The sequence below is a fragment of the Eurosta solidaginis genome, chromosome 3 (assembly GCF_040869045.1).
Source record: "Eurosta solidaginis isolate ZX-2024a chromosome 3, ASM4086904v1, whole genome shotgun sequence".
NCBI lineage: Eukaryota > Metazoa > Arthropoda > Insecta > Diptera > Tephritidae > Eurosta > Eurosta solidaginis.
Window position 1 is genome coordinate 261,129,814 of NC_090321.1, and position 20,023 is coordinate 261,149,836.

Sequence of the window (20,023 nt, forward strand, 5' to 3'; positions counted from 1 at the left end):
GTCACAATTCTTTCTTATTTTGCAGATTCCATTTGAATTTTTGAAAGTTTGTAATGAATACATAAATAACCATATAAATAATAATAGCCGTGTTTTTGAATACATAAAAAAAATAAATAAATGTAAGGCGCGATAACCTCCGAAGAGATCTAAAGCCGAGCTTCTCTTCCAATTTGCGTCGTGCTCCTCTTGATTTTTCCCTACAAATTGGCCGGACGGGACCTACATGTTTTATGCCGACTCCGAACGGCATCTGCAAGGCAGATGAGTTTTCACTGAGAGCTTTTCATGGCAGAAATACAATCGGAGCGCTTGCCAGACACTGCCGAGGGGCGACCCCGCTTAGAAAAATTTTCTTCTAATTGAAAAATCTTATTTCTAAAATTTTGATGTTGCTTGCCCCGGGAGTTGAACCCAGGGCATACGGCATGATAGGCGGAGCACGCTACCATCACACCACGGTGGCCGCCGAATGAATACATAAATAACCATAATTAACAATAATAGCCGGGTTTTTTTAAACGGTTTTATTTATAAGCTTTTATTTACTTTCACTTGGCTGATGTCTGTAATCAAATCTTGCAAGTGAAATTAGATACACTTCCCGGTGTCCGATTGAGCTGAAATTTTGCACACATGTATAACTCCGATGACAATGCAATATTACTTTGCGAGAATTCGACAAATTAATCGATAACAGAGTTATCGGTAAAGATTTGTGTTAACATTGACATAAAAGCCTAAGTCCTCAAGAACGCAGGTAACTTTGGTCTGTTTGTGTATACCACGAACGTAGAAGTTAGGCTGTTATCGCTAAATCGTGCATACTTTTCTGCGCACTTGATTTTGTTTTACAGACTTAACCCACAGAGCAGAGATCTGGAATGAGTAGTTGTAAACTGAATGGGACATAGGCAAAGTCGCAATAAAATATGATTTTAAGTTAGTTAGCACTGTTTGACACAATTTTATATGTGCTCTCTGTCAAAAATGCTCCAACTAACTTAGACACATTTTATTTCGATTATGAATATGCCCCAATATATTCGCATCATGATATAAAAAATCGTGTACTCTTGCTCAGTCAGGGTTATTTAAACGTAGCGGTTCGTATCAGTAATTTGGTTGAGAGTCTTTTTCATCCTGACACCGCGTTAGCGTTGAACGCGAAAGATCTGACAACCGAAGATGCTGATATCCGAAGTGAAGCCACTTTTGGCAAACACATACGATATGTTTTATCGAAAATCTGTATATTCATATGTATGTATGTACGTATTTAACCTTTTGTTGTTGCAAGAACATGTTAACATGTATATGCACATATATACAAATTCATTTGAATGAGTTGAACAAAGCATGGGGCGCATTCCAAAAGCACAACTGCTGGCGAAGTTTATTAGTGAAAACTTCTTGGAACCCACAGTTTCAACTTTACGACAAATTAGTGAGCATAACAATTGTCCGCTCTATTCACTCAACGTTTTTATCGATTGGTTGTTGACAGTTGGCTCGACGTATCGTTTCAAAAGCACAATTTCTTTCACTCAGCTGATAACTGATTATTAGCAAGTTCAATTAAGTGATGGAACAAAAAACAACGATCAGATTGATGTTAATAATATAATACACTCAGACATTAACAAAACAGGAGGTCTTCAAAAGAACTAGAAATATTTGTTGGTGCTAAAGTTATGTTGAGATCTAACGTTGACATTGCTAAAGGACTTGTAAATGGAGCTATAGGTCACATCATTGAAATTATATGGCCATATTACAGACGTGCTCAACTATACCATGGAGGGTGGAGCCGTGTGTAGAAGTCCATGAAAGTGGGCAAAGCTTCTGACCGCCATTCACCTGGGAATGGCCAGAGCGATTCTTTTGCATGCGGTTCAAGCAGTTCACTACTGCCGGTCACTTGCGGCCAAGTATCCTCTTGGTAGCCGCTAAACGTTTAGCGGTGAGCTAATGTGAGAAGGCGACAACCTGGCTAGGTCACTCTGACATAATCGGTTTAAAGGCTAGCCGGGGGAGATCTCATCGGCAGCGTCTGTACACCTCTAGGTGCGGCTGCAAGCGGGCGTTTGTCTTGGAGCTATATAAACGTGCCAAGTAATATTTTCACCCCCGCTGAGCGGGTTATGCGCTGGGCTTGGGACCCGCCACGTAAAACCATACTCCAATGAAATATAACAACAAGCCTCGGATAAATACACTCTCTATTGATGACGACCATGGCAAACGTTTGAAGGACAATGAATTGAGGGCATGCACCTGGAACGTCCGCTCCCTGAATGGGATTGGTGCAGATGCCCGGCTGGTTGATATCCTCGTCAAAGCAAAATCTGACATCACCGCCATCCAAGAAATGCGTTGGACGAAGCAAGGAAGAAAGAAGATCAAAAATTGTGACATCTATTGGAGTGGCCATACGAATAAGTGCAGTTTCGGCGTCGGATTCGTGGTGTGAGAGAGACTTTGTCGCCAAGTTCTGGCGTTCACACCTGTGGACGAACGTCTCGCCGCTATCCGAATAAAAGCAAAATTTTTTAATATATCATTCATCTGCGCCCATGCGCCGACAGAGGAGAAAGACGATGAGGGATTCAAGGGGTTGTGTAGCGCAATATATAGCTTCTCCAACCCAATTGTCAACCTCACCTTCGAGCGGCGAATCCCGTTTCACTAACAGACCAGGCTCTGGCGACCGCAAGCTCCTCATGGAACTTGGGGGTGGGGAGGGAGGGATGGCCTGAAGGTTCAATGTGGCCATATAAATCGTTCCCGAGATGGTCGGGCCAGCACCTTAATGGTGCTGTGTTACCGGAGCGTATCGGATCTGTATCCGACAAAGGACCATCACATCGATAACACTCCCCAAAGCCTTCGGGGAGTAACCTAATCGCTACAACAACAACAACAACAACACGATGAGGTGAAAGACACTTTTTATGAACAATTAGAACGCACATACGAGCGCTGCCTCCGTCAAGATATAAAAGTCGTGCTTGGTGACTTTAACGCCAGGGTGGGCAAAGAAGGTGTTTTTGGCCCTACATTTGGAAAGTTCAGCCTACACAATGAAACTTCTCCTAACGGAGTGAGGCTGATTGTCTTTGCCGGTGCTCGAAACATGGTCATATCCAACACGAGGTTCATGCATAAAAAGACATCAAGCTACATGGCTGTCTCCTGATCGAAATACTCGCAATCAGATCGATAACGTTGTGATAGACGGACGGCATGCCTCCATTGTTTTAGATGTGAGCACGATCCGAGGACCTAACATCGACTCGGACCATTATCTCGTTGCAGCCAAAAAAACACAAGGAAAGCTAGACGTCGAAAAGCTTCAATCACAACAGACTGCCAATAATTTCGCAACTCGACTCTCACACCTGCTCTCTGAAAGCACAACTCATCCTGAAGGAATACAGGAGCAGTGGGAGCATATTTCCAAAGCACTTCGTACTGCCGCCGAAGAAAAAATTGGTTACCGGCGACCACGAAAAAACAACTGGTACGATGAAGAATGCCGCGTTGCAACTGAAAGAAAAGACGTTGCCTACATGGCTACGTTAAAAGCGAGCGCGACAAGAGGAGTGTGTGAACGCTATCGTGAGTTGAAAAAGGAAGCGAGACGCCTTTTCAGGAAGAAAAAAGCAGAAGCAGAAAGGCGTGAGTGCGAGGAGCTTGAGCTGCTAGCCATCAGGAATAACCCCCGAAAATTTTACCAAAAAATACGGCGACAGACGGAAGGTTTTAAGACCGGGGCAAACTCCTGTAGGAACGAAAACGGCAACCTTGTAACTGATGTCCAGAGAGTGCTTAGATTATGGAGGGAACACTTCTCTGTTCTCCTAAATGGAGGCAGCAATTCACCGCGCAGAGATGAAGAACCCCATCCCGCAATCGATAATGATGGAATATATGTCCTCCCGCCCGATTATGACGAAGTTAGAATAGCAATAACCAGAGTGAATAACAACAAGGCCGTGGGCGCTAATGGGTTGCCAGCGGAGCTATTCAAGTACGGCGGCGAGGAGTTGGTAAGGCGCATGCAGCAGCTTCTTAGCAAAATATGGGCGGAAGAGTGCATGCCCGACGGTTGGAATCTAAGTGTTCTTTGCCCAGTCCACAAGAAGGGGGATACTGCAAAATGCACCAACTATCGTGGAATCAGCCCTCTTAATATCGCATATAAGGTCCTTTCAAGTGTATTGTGCGAAAGGTTGAAGCCCACCGTGAACCGGCTGATTGGACCTTATCAGTGCGGCTTCAGACCTGGTAAATCTACCATCGACCAGATTTTCACAATGCGCCAAATCTTGGAAAAAACCCGTGAAAAAAGAATCGACACACATCACCTCTTCGTCGACTTTAAAGCCGCCTTCGACAGCCTATATGCCGCTATGTCTGAATTTGGTTTCACCGCAAAACTTATACGGCTGTGCAAAATCACGTTGAGCAACACCATCAGCTCAGTCAGAATTGGGAAGGACCTCTCCGAGCCGCTCGAAACTATACGAGGTTTCAGACAGGGTGACCCCCTATCGTGCGATTTCTTTAATTTGATGCTGGAGAAAATTATACTAGCTGCTGAACTTAACCGCACTGGAACAATATTCTATAAAAGCGTGCAATTACTGGCATATGCTGATGACATTGATATCATCGGCCTAAACACCCGCGCCCTTAGTTCTGCTTACTCCAAACTGGAAAAATAAGCGGTAAAGATGGGATTGATGGTGAATGAGGACAAAACGAAGTACCTGCTGTCATCGAGCAAAGAGTCACCGCATATGCGCCTTGGCAACCACGCTACTGTTGGCAGCTATAATTTCGAAATAATAAAGGACTTCCTTTATTTGGGAACCAGGATCAACACTAGCAACAACATCAGCACTGACACAATCTTGCCAATAAATGCTACTTTGGACTAGGTAGGCAATTGAAAATTAAAGTCCTCTCTCAGCGAACGAAAATCATACTCTACAAGTCACTTATCGTACCCGTCCTGCTATATGGGACAGAAGCATGGACCATGAAAACAGCAGATGAAGCGGCTTTGGGAGTGTTCGAGAGAAAAGTTCGAAAGATTTATGGACCTCTACGCGTTGGCGATGGCGAGCATCGAAGAAGATTTAACGATGAGCTGTACGAGCTCTACGCAGACATCAACATAGTCCAGCGAATTAAAACGTGGCGGCTGCGCTGGCTAGGCCATGTTATGCGAATGAAAGATGAAGATGCGGCCATGAAAGTGTTTCAATCGGAACCCGCCTATGGAAGCAGGGGTAGAGGGCGGCCCGCAATCCGCTGGAAGGAGCAGTCGATAGTGAATTATAACGCAAATACCTGTCTTTGTAGACTTAACTCCACGGTGGCTGGAAGGAGCAGTTGGAAAACGACTTAAACTCCCTTGGTGTGGCCAATTGGCTCCGGTTGACAGAGAGAAGAAGCGACTGGCGCGTCTTGTTGACGCCATAACCGTTTAAACGGTTAAGCGCAAATTAAGTAAGTAAGTGAGTAAGATAAAGTTATGCACTTGACAGTCCATATAAAGTTTTAGTGCGTATGTGATGTAATAAAAAACACAGCTAATAACAGCGAGTTGACCTGAAGAGTCCAAGGCCACACATTTTTCCACTTTTTGGTGGGACTTTTCCACAAACTCTGAATGTGAGGCAAGTATTCTAGAACTAGTCAGAATTGCCGTCATAATTTAGCAACGCAAAAAATAAAGCATAAGGGCCCGTCGCATTTGGACATTTTCCAGCTAGACCATTTCAAAAGGTACTTTCTTAAGCGCTCTCTTTGACACGCCAAAAGAGATATGTATTTAGGTACGGAGTTAAACTCAGTCCGCCTACCGTCTATTGTGCGGTGATCTTGTACCTTTCAATTTACTTTAAATCTATTCGATTTACAAATATATGAAAATCGAAGGTGCTAACAATCTGTACCGAAAATGTAAAATAAATCACTACTTCTTTGATATCGTACGTTATAATCCCAATTTATACGACAGACGTACCATGTAATTTTCTTTCGTAATGTTGCCGATCCGTCATATGTTAAGATGCGGTCCCTGTTTACTCAATGCCGCCCAGTCTCAACGGAGCAAAATATTCACGAGTTTTTGGTTTTAATTTCGATATCTGAAGGTCGCAGGCTAAACCTTGTTCTAGGACCATGAATGTCTGTTTAGAGCTCACTCTGTCCATGTGGCCAGCAGTTTCATTACTAGGAACTCCCATTTGACTCCGCATTTAGAGTTAAGTCGGTCAAAAATGGTTTCAGATAGACTGAAGGTATCCATATTGTTACCAGAATTTTGTTTAACCAATAAAAGGAAAAATCCAATTATGTAAGTACCATCGCATGCTGTAAAATAATTACATAGCAATACTAGATTTTCTAAGACTCGATCTAATTGCTGTTTCGAGATTTGATAACTCTGCCGCCCACAGTATAGTAGCCTGAGCCTTAACGACGCGAGCACAAGACACGAACAGAAAACGCGCTCAACCGTTTCTTTCTGCAGCATGCTGGAAAGCTGTTAAAGTTATCCCTATTCCCAAACAAAACAAAGAGTACAGGCCAATAGTCAAACTGCCTTTTATCGCGAAGGTTGTTGAGCGCATCTTACATGGGCAGATCGCCACATATGTGCACGAAAATAAACTTGTGACGGACCATCAGTCTGGTTTCAGACCAAAAAGAAAGCGGAAAAATGTTTCAAAAATTGCTTAAATCGATGAATGGTTTAAAATTTAGGCTCAAATGTCTAACCGTGTATGAACCAACTTCGTATGTAGTTAGTACTGTTTTATTGTTCCTTGTAGGTATTTCAGTGTTTTACGAACAATAGCTAAGTTTTTTATTTGATTATTTTCAATTAACGGTTAATAAATTTATGAAAATAAATCAAATAAAAGCATGAAGACATAAATGATATCTTATTACTGATAAAGGAGAAAGAATGCGACAACCACTTAATGCTCGGCTTGTCAGTACGATATTAAGTTTAAGTTAAAGTTGATTAGAGTTTAGCTTTGCCGTTTTGGTCGATTACATACTTACAATAATTTTGCTTGCTTTAAGCGGCCGAGTTAAACTTGTATTTAGCTTTAACGGAATAACCGTGCCTAAGTTCCCTGAAAAAATATGAGGCTTATGCCTGGGTTTTCAGTGCGAGTTTAACTACAGTTAAAGTCGACTAGAGTTTAATCTTTCCACTTTGTTCGGTAACATACATACGATTTTCTCTGTTCATTTCAGCTTAAGCGGTCGAAGTGGCAGGGTTAAACTCCAGTCAACTTTAACGGTACTTTAAACTTGCACTGAAAAACCGGGCCTTAAGCGCTTATCGCGTATGTTATGTTGTGTGATGTACACAATATAAAGCGATTTTCCAACTCGGTTACCATGTGAAAAGACTTGAACGAAAACAAGTAAGGAAGGCTAAGTTCGTGTGTAACCGAACATTACATACTCAGCTGAGAGCTTTGGAGACAAAACAAGGGAAAATCACCATGTAGGAAAATGAACCTAGGGTAACCCTAGAATGTGTTTGTATACCATGAGTATCAAAAGAGAGTGGGCCATAGTTCTATAGGTGGACGCCATTTCGGGATATCGCCATAAAGGTGGACCACGGGTGACTCTATAATGTGTTTGTACGATATGGGTATCAAATTAAAGGTATTAATGAGGGTTTGCCCTTAGTTGTATATGTGAAGGCGTTTTCGAGATATCGACCAAAATAAGGACCAGGGTGACCCAGAACATCATCTGTCGGGTACCGCTAATTTATTTATATATGTAATACCGCGAACAGTATTCCTGCCAAGATTCCAAGGGCTTTTGATTTCGCCCTGCAGAACTTTTTCATTTTCTTCTACTTAATATGGTAGGTGTCACACCCATTTTACAAAGTTTTTTCTAAAGTTATATTTTGCGTCAATAAACCAATCCAATTACCATGTTTCATCCCTTTTTTCATATTTGGTATAGAATTATGGCAATTTTTTTTATTTTTCGTAATTTTCGATATCGAAAAAGTGGGCGTGGTCATAGTCGGATTTCGGCCATTTTTTATACTAAGATAAAGTGAGTTCAGATAAGTACGTGAGCTAAGTTTAGTTAAGATATATCGTTTTTGCGCAAGTTATCGTGTTAACGGCCGAGCGGAAGGACAGACGGTCGACTGTGTATAAAAACTGGGCGTGGCTTCAAGCGATTTCGCCCCTTTTCACAGAAAACAGTTATCGTCATAGAATCTATGGCCTTACCAAATTTCACAAGGATTGGTAAATTTTTGTTCGACTTATGGCATTAAAAGTATTCTAGGCAAATTAAATTAAAAAGGGCGGAGCCACGCACGTGGCTGTAGTCCGATTTCGCTCATTTTAAATAGAGGTCTGAGATGAGTGCCCAGGAACCTACATACCAAATTTCATCAAGATACCTCAAAATTTACTCAAGTTGTCGTGTTTACGGACGAACGGACGGACATGGCTAAATGAATTTCTTTTTTCGCCCAGATCATTTTAATATATAGAAATCTATATCTATCTCGATTAGTTTATGCCTTTACGGATTGCCGTTATGAGAACGAAATTAATATGCTCTCTGAGCTCTGCTCAGCTGAGTATAATAATACATGAAAAAACCCGTTAAACGACTTTCCTTTTAATTCATTAAGAGCGCGCAGTGCCGAAATACAAACAAAACAAGCAAGCTAATGTTAATTGATTTTAGGCAGGTTTTCCCCCAATTTAATATCAGGTATGGGCAACTGGTTTGGAATTCTTTCTATTCATGAACTTACAATAAGGCAGTTTTTTTTATATTTTAATAATAGGGGGACTCATGTAACCGTATAAATGCCTTATAAAGTGTGTAAACGTATAAATTTATGTAGTGCATAAACGAACTGTCAAATTTTGTATGAAAAATCATTTACACAATTTGTATAAATTTACGCGCACATTTCATTGTGTAAACGGGGTAAACTCAAAGGAATGCAACCTTGCAGACATTACAGCAGGCATTTTCATCAGAAATCTCCAGCATCAGCAAGTCATTTACAAGAATATCTTAGTAAAGACGTTTTAGTTTTGATTTTTCACTCAATCTTTGCATTTTTTAATTTGTATAACAATCAAAAAATTTTTGTTTGGCAATAATACAGCTGATAAACAATCAAGTTTATCAAGAGTATTTCTAGGTGCGTTCATATAACAGCGTGTGTAAATGGATATAATTTTACACCTTATAAGTTTATATGCTTTCATGAGGCCCCTTTAATAACGCTTTCACCATAATTACACGAAGTTTCATATCAAACAAGCACAAAGTACATACACATTGACATACATATTTAATAATTGTCATATTTGTAATCTCATTCAATTACATTAAACCAAAAATAAAAAGCAAAGATGAACTTTTGAACCCCAAACGTTACAAATGTCCGTACTCATGATGTAGATATATATAAAAATACGAGGGTTACTACGAAGATTTTGCGATTAGGAAGCTAATTGAGTAAAGGGCCAATTAATGGTGACTTATAACCATAACCAGATAAAACAGCTAATCGAACCTACCTTATGGAAATCAATGTAATCGATTAATGGTGCCATACCATAACGCTAACGCCATAACCATGCCATAGCCAACCAATTGGTTTTTGGTTTCTCGCCATATCCTTAACCTAAAAATATTTGAGTTGGTGAATTTAACAACTTTTTGTAGATTTTATTCATTGTTTTGGATACGTTATGACTAATGCTCCGTTTCCACCAAACCCAAACTCCGTGTTTGCCAACTCTTTTATGCAAAATATCTCTTGGCAGAAATGCAACTTTTGATTTTTGCTTCCGCATTATTGATACCGAAGTTAAAACGCGTTTTTCGATAGCTTACGCGATATTTTTAGACATGTTTTAACAGTCTTACGAAACTGGCAAACACGGAGTTTGGGTTTGGTGGAAACGTAGTATAAGAGACTTATTTTTTGTGGAATATGTTTGTAATTTTTTGCTTTTTCTTCATTTTTATGAAATTTTCACGATTTTTAGGTTAAGGCACCATTAATCGATGATATTGAAGATGGTTATGGATATGGGTATGGTTACGACTACGGCGTTAGGGTTAAGGAAGTTTAATTGGCCCTTAAAATCTGACTTTGTGTCAATGAGCTTGAGATTTCTTTAAGCAAGGTATTGGGTTGTAGTTTTAAAGAAGTGTCATGCCACGATTATTCGCCTACAATGTACATGATTGGCATGAAAAAATCTGCTCTGGATAAGAAAAGGACAATCATGTGACGAGTATAATATTGTAACGAATTTACTGCAAATCCTCTTATTTGCAACGTTCTGCTAAGTTCGAATCACTAAACTGTGAATAAATAACTCCAATATTTAATATGCAAAATGACCTTTATTAAAGTACTTCACAATAACACTGATACTTCACTTGCTTGCTTAAATGAAACTGATTGTCGCGCCTCTACTGTTGCTGCTTTTATACTGTGTGATTTCCTCGTTACATCTTCTAGGCGCTTCCAGAATTTACTTAGTTACTGGTATATATTTATAATTACAGATGCACGTGTGTAGCTCTCATATGCACGTGTATTTGTGAGCGACACTTCCACAATTATAATTGCGTACTTTTGGGAGCATCTCAGATAAGATATCTGCACGTGTTTGTGCGTTGCTTCTCCGCTGCGTGTACGTGCATATGTGTAGACATAATGATTGAATTATTGATGTGCATACAAGTCACTGCTTAGCATCGGCTTAGAGATGACAGTACCCCTTAGTGTTGCTAATATTCGTAACAATATGTGGGGTTAAGTAGTAGGCTAATGCATTTTGAAATCTTAACCAAGCAAGCACTTGGGAACTGAAAGTAGCTGCCAGTAGGCTATAAGATTTTGCTCGACTTGCTTTTTAATGCTAGACAAGCGGGCCGCAATTTATCTAAGCGCTGGACTGATACCACTGTTGTCTAAAAAGATAAAGGTTCATGCATCAGAAGCTTCCGAAAAGATAAGTTCCGGTTCTAGCACACTGTCTTTCTAGCCCAATTACAGTGCGGTCGAACCTGCAAGATCTTTGTTTTTTAATACATAAGTTACGGGCTAGAAGTGTCATCTAACGTGAGTTTTGTTATGGAAGGTGAGATGTGTCATATCCATGGTGTTGCAAGTCACTACACTTTGCAGCACCATCCAACTGTACTATAAATCGTATCTAAATTGTCGAATGACCGTTCTCACTTTATTTACTCACCCATCCAGCCATTGCGTTCATTTATCTGCCTACAAATCTATGTATTTATTTATTTATTTATTAATTCATACATTCACTAATTTGTAAATATACTATAAATTCACTCATTGGTCCACATTCATTAATCCATCTATAAAAATATTTTTGCACTTATGTATCGATTAAATAATTTATCCACCTATCGATTTATTTATTCACTCATCCGTCCCTAAATCCACCCGTCTATTCAAGCCTCCCCTCATTCGTCGTGCATTTATTCAGTCATTGGATTGTTATTCTTGTATCCATTAATGTATTAATTCATTCGTTCATCGATCCAAGTCCTTCAAGATCTACGGACCTAGTTATGTATTAATGTATCCGTCATTCTACCCAACCTTTCACCCACCCATCTTTTCATTCATTTCCATCAGCGATTTGACTGTTTCGTAACAAGCATGACGGAACGATACAAGGTGGCAGCATGGTGACATACCTACAAACATAAATAAGAATTCAATGTATTTTGTTTTTGTAAATTCGATGGACAAATGTCAAAATCGTACTGCGCTGAAAGTTGATGTATTAAATCAAATAAAAAAAGGGTATGATCAGCTGTCCCATGCTGTCACCTTGTATCGTTCCGCCATGGTAACAAGTGACGCCAGCTATCACTGCTTCGCGACAACTGACGCCAATTAAGAGCACCAAGCGAAGTCAAGCCTTCCTTCACCTGTCTCTCCAAATCTCGTGTAGGTTTCCCCTTCCTCTGCTTTCAGACTGCGGTGTTGTCTAAAATACTTTCATCACATGACTTAGCCACCGAAGCCATTGAGCAGCCCGACAATCAATCACGAAAGCTGTTGTAGCCAGATTAAACCTAGTTCTATTTTTGGGAAGCGGCAGTCAGTGGCGTCCTTTTTATTTTGTCAATAAAAACTGCAACAGAAGTAAATAACAGATAATAAAAGCTAAACTCATTCTTTTGGCGTTTTTTAAACATAATTAATATTTTTTTCTAAATTTTTCGCTACTATTTGCTGTAATTTATATTGGTGGCTGCCGCTTTCAAAGTAATCAAGAAGCTAATGCTTGGCAACGGTTGTCGTCAAGCGTTGCTTTATTGTGGTTGTGGTCTGTAGACGCCGTGTTTAATGTGATCAACCCTATTCTTTTATCCATCCATTCAATCATACATTTATTCATTTTAAGGCAGTCCGTCCTTGAATCTATTCACACGTCTCTTTTCATCCATTTGCCGATTCATTCAAATTGAAATATTGGTACTCAAAAAACCGAGATACATTTTCTTAGCATCAGCACTTTTACCGCCACCAAAATTTGATGCTTCTACACTGGTACAATCACAAAATAGTCAAATAATTTCAAAACTTTCTTTGTATCCCTAGTAGTTACATAAATAATTAATATCAGTAATTGTAAAAATTTATCTAGGGCCCGGTTTTTCAGTACAAGTTCAACTCAGTTTGTCAGTTAAACTACGCTTAAACTTATTCTGTAGCTTTTCAGTATACTTTAATTGAAGTTTGAGCTGAGCTTAAGCGGCCGATCTAGCAGAGTTAAACTCTAGTTAACCTATCATTTATTTGCGTTCATTCGAAATGGCGTCGAATATACCCCACAAGCATTTTGGCTTGAATACCATGAGAGCTCATGTTGATAAATAGGCATACTTCTAAAATCTCAAGAGTTTTTTCTTACCAGTGGGTCAACTCAAGAATCATAGCATACTCAGCAAAAGATGGAATTTTTTATAAAGCAAAAAATGCTATTACTTAAGTTGAAAAAATTTAATTAACAACTTGTGGTTCTCTAACTGCACTCAAATGTAAGATTCCATACTGCCGTATTTTCACTGAAATAAAAGGAAATCTATAATTTAGAAAATAAATAAATGTGAGGCGCGATAACCTCCGAAGAGATTTTAGGCCGAGGTTCTCTTCCAATTTGCGTCGTGCTCCTTTTAATTTTGCCTACAAATTGGCGGGACGAGACCTACTTGTTTTATTCCGATTCCGAACGACATCTGCAAGGCAGGTGAGTTTTCACTGATAGCTTTACATGGCAGAAATACACTCGGAGTGCTTACCAAACAGCCGAGGGCGATCTTGCTTAGAAAAATTTTATACTAATTGAAAAACCTGCGTGAACCCGGGATCGATGTGGTAGGCAGAGCACGGTACCATCACACCACGGTGGCCGCCTATATAATTTATTTTTGATGAATTACACTTCATTACTGCTATCAACCTCGTGTTTATTTCACACAATAAACAGCTGTTGGTTTTGGTGATACCACCTTGGAGATTTTTTTCAACTCCATCTCAACCCGATATGCAATGTAGGATATCAACTGGAGAAATGTGTGGAATATTTATTTGAGAACTGTACATTTCTCAAAATCTATCGAAATTAGGTTAATAATTGGAAAATATTAGCCGTTTTTTAACACGCGTATATCCGTTTACGCTTAAACTTTATATTGACTGCTAAGCGACAAACTATAAATATACCTCTGAAATTGCTGCGCATAAATTTTGTCCTACTAAATTTCAATACGCATTATACTCAGATGTAACTGAAATATGTGTCTTTGTTTCACCCTCTACACTAATTCTATGTATTCTATGTGTGTCCACAATTCATCGCAACTGATTCAGCTATATGTTATACCCTATGGCCATCAGAGCGTTGCGTCTCCGCTTTTCGGTACACCCTGTTGCTGTAGCTAGTTGTTTAATCACAGCCGCTAGATGGGTCTCCTAAGCATTATCTAAGCGAAGATAGGCGTTTTTTTACACGCGAAAACGAAACGTATATGCGCGTGTTAAAAAACACGGCTATTAATGACGTTGGAGATCAAATCGAGAACTTTTAATTTTACAAAATTTCTCAAAGGTTGGATAGTGATTGGAGATTGAAGTTGGATATCAACTCGAGAACTATCTGGTTTAAAAATAATTAAATAATTATGTTGGATATCACTTCCCGAACTAGATATATATTTCGCTGGAGAGTTTTTTTTTCAATGTTTGTTGGGTAAACAAAATCCAGCTGTTGCCGTATCTACAAATTATCTAGATAATGAAAAAACCAGTGTTGCCGCACTAAAAAGCATACCCCAAAGGCGGCCTTAAACTTACGACTGAAAAACTGCTCAGTAGTTTGACTGGAGTTTAAATTTTACTAGAGTTTAAGCACACTTAGTTAAGCTTAGCTTAACCAACTACTGAAAAACCGGGCCTAAGTTTTGCTAGATGTCATATCAACACTAGAACCATAATTAAACGTAAATAGTTTGCAACAAAAACAACTCAATACATACCAATCACTAACAGCACTGTAAATAACAACGCTGCCACAATCGAATAATTATAGACTTGTTGAAAAGTTGTATATTGCATTAATTTTTGTTCGGCATGTTCGATGGTATTACGTAGCGTATCTTTGGCATTATGTAGAAATTGGATGCGCTCTGGCCCGGACAATGATTCCACCTTTTCTTGTAAAGCCCTTATTTTAACAAGTAAACGTTGTGCATAACTATTATCACCGCCAATTTGTCTTATGATCGATTGTACGGTATTTTGCAGTTGATCGATTATATGAAGGTGTTCCAAGTTGTCGCCGCCGTTGCCGGTTTCCATATTTGTTAGCACATACAACTGTTCGAGGGGCGGAAGGCGGGAGGCACTTTTATTCACGGCGGCAGTGAACAACGTCAACACAGAATTGTTTTATTATGTACGAAGGTGTTAAGTGACCGCATTCAACTGCCAACAAAATCGTGGCCAACATACGGAGAGACCGATCAACTTCGCTTTTGGTTGTTCATGAGCTATTAGGTATCAGCTCTGTGAGAAGTATGCGAGCGTGAGTAGCACATTTTGGTTTTAGCAAAGACTCTATAAATTAATTTACTCTCTTTGATTAAAGTGTATAGGGCTTACGAGGGTGCTAACAAAAGTTCGTTTGGTTAGTGAATCTTAATATATTTTTTTTACCAAATACAGCAAGTGATTTCAAGACATGCTGTTGTTGTTGTTTTTGATGTTGTTGTTGTTGTAGCGATAAGGACACTCCTTGAAAGGATTGCGCTACACAACCCCTTGAATCTATTTGGTATTTTAGTCGCCTCTTACGACAGGCATACTTACCGTGGGTATATTCTAAGCCCCCTAACCCACTGGGTGATTTCAAAACTTCAAAGCGAGCGCTTGTAATAAAGAGTGTTAACCAATGATGACATGATATGAAACTTCTCGCTCTCTGAGAGCGCGTGAAAATGTGCATTTTTTATAACATTGACCATAGATTCCATCATCCTCAAAATCAAATTTGGGCATTTCGGAATAACTTTGGGGTATTTTACATGGTAAAGGTTTAATTTATGATTTTCACCGAAAACTTACTCAAGATTGTCAAATGGGATATTAAAAAACTCGAATTTTTTCAGGATCATAAATACAAAAAAAAAACTTATTTTACCCGTTAAAAACTTTTCCGTGACAACACGCGAAATTTAATTTTTTGATAGCTAAGATAAAATGTATTTATCTCTTTTCGTGCGTTAATATAACAGCTCATTTAATTTTGTTATTTCTTGTACCTTTTTTACAATTTTTGATCCGCTTATGTAGTTGAATACACTTGAAATGAAAAATAATGAAAACGCACCGATTTTCTTGGATTTTTTTTTGCGCGGTTTACGCAACTCTGATCTTCAAGACCCATTCTTGGAAACGAATGAAGTTTGTTTACAATCGAATGAATCAATGTTTACAATTGAATGAACTTTAAGACCCATTCCTGGAAACGAATTGAGAGAGAATGAATGTTTCGTATCATGTCATCATTGCAGAAAATAGCTAAGGATAGATCAGAGGGAACTCCGCAACAACCAGAAAAGCCATGTCGGAACCATACAATTGACAGCCGAAAACCAGATGATTAGTACTTTTCTGATTGACTCTTCAACTTCCGGAGTAGTACGATTTTGACATTAGTCCATCGAATTCCAAAAACAAAGTACATGGAATTTTTATTAATGCTTGTATGTATGTCGCCGTGATATCACCTTGCATAGTTCCTATCTTATATATAAAAAGAAAGGCTAAAATGTGTGTTAGTTGGTAGCCGGTGTTTGAAGAGATGCGCCGGTCGATTTTGTTCAAACATAAGTTGCGTATACCTCACGCGGTGGTTTTCACATAGGTTTGGTTGCAGTCGATGCACAGGGTCTCGAGATATAGGCCAAAACGTGGACCCGGGTACCCTTAGATTGTGTTTATAGAATATGAATATCAAATGAAAGCTGATGATGAGTATAGTTTAATAAACTATTGTCCCTATTACGGTGTACAGCTCAACTTAGTTGGGTTATAATTAAAACAACTCAACTCCTGTTTGGTATTACGAATTACAACTTATTTTAGTTGAAGTTGAATTGAGTTGCCAACTTCAGAAAGTGATGATTTGACAGATAAATGAACAGCTGATCAATTTGTGGCGGAAATTTTAGCATTTGCAAACGTGATTTTGTTATTACAAGATATTAATTATATGATATGAAATCTATTTTATAATGGCAAAAATGTTGGTGATTGACATGTCGCGAATACGGAAAACATTCGCGTGATCATTTCAATCCCTTGGAACTACCTAGCACCAAGTAAGAAATTGCTTAAGTGACAAATGATGAGCTTCAAATGCAGTTATTTTGCAGATTTGAATGGAAGCATTTTGCTCATTACTAAACAAAATTAAGGACCATTTCCTCATACGCGTTCGAGGGAAGGCTGTACCCCTATTTTAAAATTATGCGCCACACTCAGATTCCTTGATGATGGCAGCTATCAAAAATGCTGTGGAAATGATTTTGGTGTTGGACTGGTTTTAGATATTATTGAGGAATATATTTGTGCGAAGTGGATTAAAACCCAAATAGCAAAAATTGTATTTTACTCTAAAACAGGACTCCCAGGAGTGTCTTTTGATACTCACGTTCGCATAATTTCACCTATTTTGGCTGCATCCGAACTGCGGCCAGCCTCGCCCAACTTCGGAATGTCGCTCCATAAAGTCAAAAACTTATTCAATGTAATCCTTCGTTTAAACGTTGTTTTTTATATAAATGTCTACAAAATTGTTGATTATTGTTTGATTAAAAGAGGTTTAACTACCGGCTTCAAATTTTTTGTTTTTTTTTTTGGTAACGTTTTATGAGCCGTGCGTGGTGGTATCGAAAGACGCGTTTCGATCTCCGTTTTTAGGATTCGAAAGCAGAAATTAAAAATTTTATTTCTGTCGAAAAACATTTACATAAACCCACAAAATGGCCCCGAGAGGCTCCGGAATATGAGGCCCGATCCAGTTTTTTTTTTTTGCACAGAACATCTTTCTACATTGGCGGCCTTTGGCCGCTATTTGTAAAAATAACCCTGGGTGGGTCCAAAGCCTTTCTGCATTAGTGTGTGCAAAAAATCTGGCAAAATACAACAACAACATGAAATTAGATTTTATTAGAAATAAAACTTAATTTTTGTTTTCTGATTCTTAAATCGGAGGTCGAAACGTGTCTTTTGATACCAACTTTGAAAATTTTTGTTAAAACTTAGGTGGTAAACCCTCTTGTAAAACGGTTTATTTTTCCAAAACAACTGCAAAATTGTATGAGACAACTGCTAGTAATCAGTTGTAAGATTTTGACGTCTTTGACAACTACACTAACACAAGGTTGTAAACGGTAAGCCCACAAAAAGTTGTTAGACTAGACAACTCAACCGACAATTTTTTTACAGGTTGAGTTGTAATCTGTAATACCAAATTGCGAAATTTCAACCCAACCAGAGTTAAGTTGTAAACGGTAATAGGGGCACATATTTTATTTTATTTAAAGAAAATATTTATTCATATTGCAAAAATTCGAATCTTTATAATTTTATTATTATTTTTTTTTTTTTTTTGAAGTATTAAAAAAATTTTCTTGAACAAAAGTTTATACGATAAAACAAAAAAATATTCAAATTACTGGGACTGGGATTAGGACTAGGACTGGGACTGAGACTCGGAGTGGGACTGGAACTGATACTCGGAAGGGGACTGGAACAAAATACATACCACCCTCTGGGACTGGAAATAAGGGATGAAGAAGAATAAGAAGAACTTGAGAGAAGAAGGAGAAGGAGACTGAGAAGAGATAGAATGAGACGAAGATGGAGATAGATGAAGCGAAAAAGACGGAGGGAGGAGTGAATAAAAGGATTAGGAAAAAGTGTAGAAGGGGAGGGCAGAGTTAGACGGAAAAACCTTATTAAAATGTATGCAGATAGACGAAATTTAGAGCAGAACTACGTCTGCCGGGTCTGCTATTATATGTATAAAGGGAGTTCTGAATTTTGTGTATTTGGTGTTGGAAACGTTGCTATAGCAAATGAAAGTTACGGAAGAAACATTTTTTCGTTTTAAATTTTTTATTTGCATATTTTGTTTTGTTTTGACAGTTGTTAATTTGCTATTCAAAATTTAAAAAATAAACTACGGCTTTTGATGTTGCGTATTTACCATGACGTAGCAAATGCATAGCCGTATAATATTTTGGCGTTTTGTGTAAATATGCTACACTAGTTTGTAAATAAAATGATGCTAGACCATTTGCACAAGCAGTGCCCCAATGCGCGGTGCCTCAATTCTTACTTCATTTTAGTTTCGTTTGATGTTTTTCCGCCAATTTCCATACAAAATTGGAGAATCTTGCAATCCATTTTTGAGTAACTTCCCTAGAGTCTTAAAACTTAAAACATGCGTAGTTACCCGATAAAAGGTGGTCCAGGTATCATGAAAATTATAAAAAATATCTGAACTTAGAAATTTTGCTTTCTAGTTTTTAAGAACTTCCCAAAAACTCACGAGATCTGAAACATTGAACATAAAAAAAATAAAAAAATCTGTACTTAGGATACACGAGTTTTCGCAATGGGACAGGGATCAAGATATTTAGAAAGTCCATTTACAACATATGGAATTTTGCGACTGCTATTTGACTAACTTTCCGTAGAGCTAGATTCCTGAAACTAAGAACATGCTTCAGACATGCAACATGAGGAAAAAAAATTTTGCCTACCGTAAAAGTTAAAGTAAAAGTTATAAAACTCGTCCGAACTTGGTAATTTTGCTTTCAAGTTTTAAGGAACTTCCCGATAACACAGAGACCTCAAACATTGAATGAAACCTCTAGCTTCATTAGGTTGTAATATTTATGTTAAAAGAGTTTCATAGATGGGATGGGGATCGAGATTTTACGTGGTATTAATTATTAATTGTGGAATCTTGCGATCGATTTTTAAGTAACTACACATTGAACTAGAAACATGAAACCTTACACATAGTTCAGGTCACCTTGCCAATGCAACAAAAAGAGAAATGAAATGGAGATAAAAATTAAGTACTACCTTTATAAAAAGGGACTAAACGAAAAATATCTCTTAAAGCAAAGACATAATCTTCTTGCAGTTTGATATTCACATTTTAACACAACTGTAAAAAATTTTATGTCGAACAAAAAAATAAAGGTGGAATGCAATAAATAGACTTTCGATATAATATCTACCTAAGTCCGGCAATGTGCGCTCCACCTTTATATTTTTGTTCTTAATAAAAAATTTTACAGTGGTTATATTAAAATTTGAATATCAACGTTACAGGATTAT

General features: G+C 38.3%; 1 protein-coding gene across 10 annotated transcripts in view; it reads right to left on the reverse strand.

Moving 5' to 3' along the window:
- LOC137245460 (uncharacterized) overlaps positions 1 to 20,023 on the reverse strand; it is a 39,183-nt gene that overhangs the window by 2,215 nt on the left and 16,945 nt on the right. The window contains exons 1-2 of one of the 10 annotated variants that reach the window (XR_010951330.1): positions 14,641 to 15,101; positions 9,621 to 9,727 (exon numbers count right to left, since the gene is read on the reverse strand). The exons of 7 other annotated variants lie outside the window; for them this stretch is intronic. Coding sequence is in view for 2 of the 3 variants with exons in the window: in XM_067776145.1 (XP_067632246.1) it covers positions 11,000 to 11,031; positions 14,641 to 14,962 (354 nt within the window). In the remaining variant the exon portion in view is untranslated. Of the gene's footprint in view, positions 1 to 9,620; positions 9,728 to 10,499; positions 11,032 to 14,640; positions 15,102 to 20,023 lie in introns of those variants that run through there. 2 more of the 10 variants (XM_067776145.1, XM_067776137.1) reach the window with 2 other exon arrangements.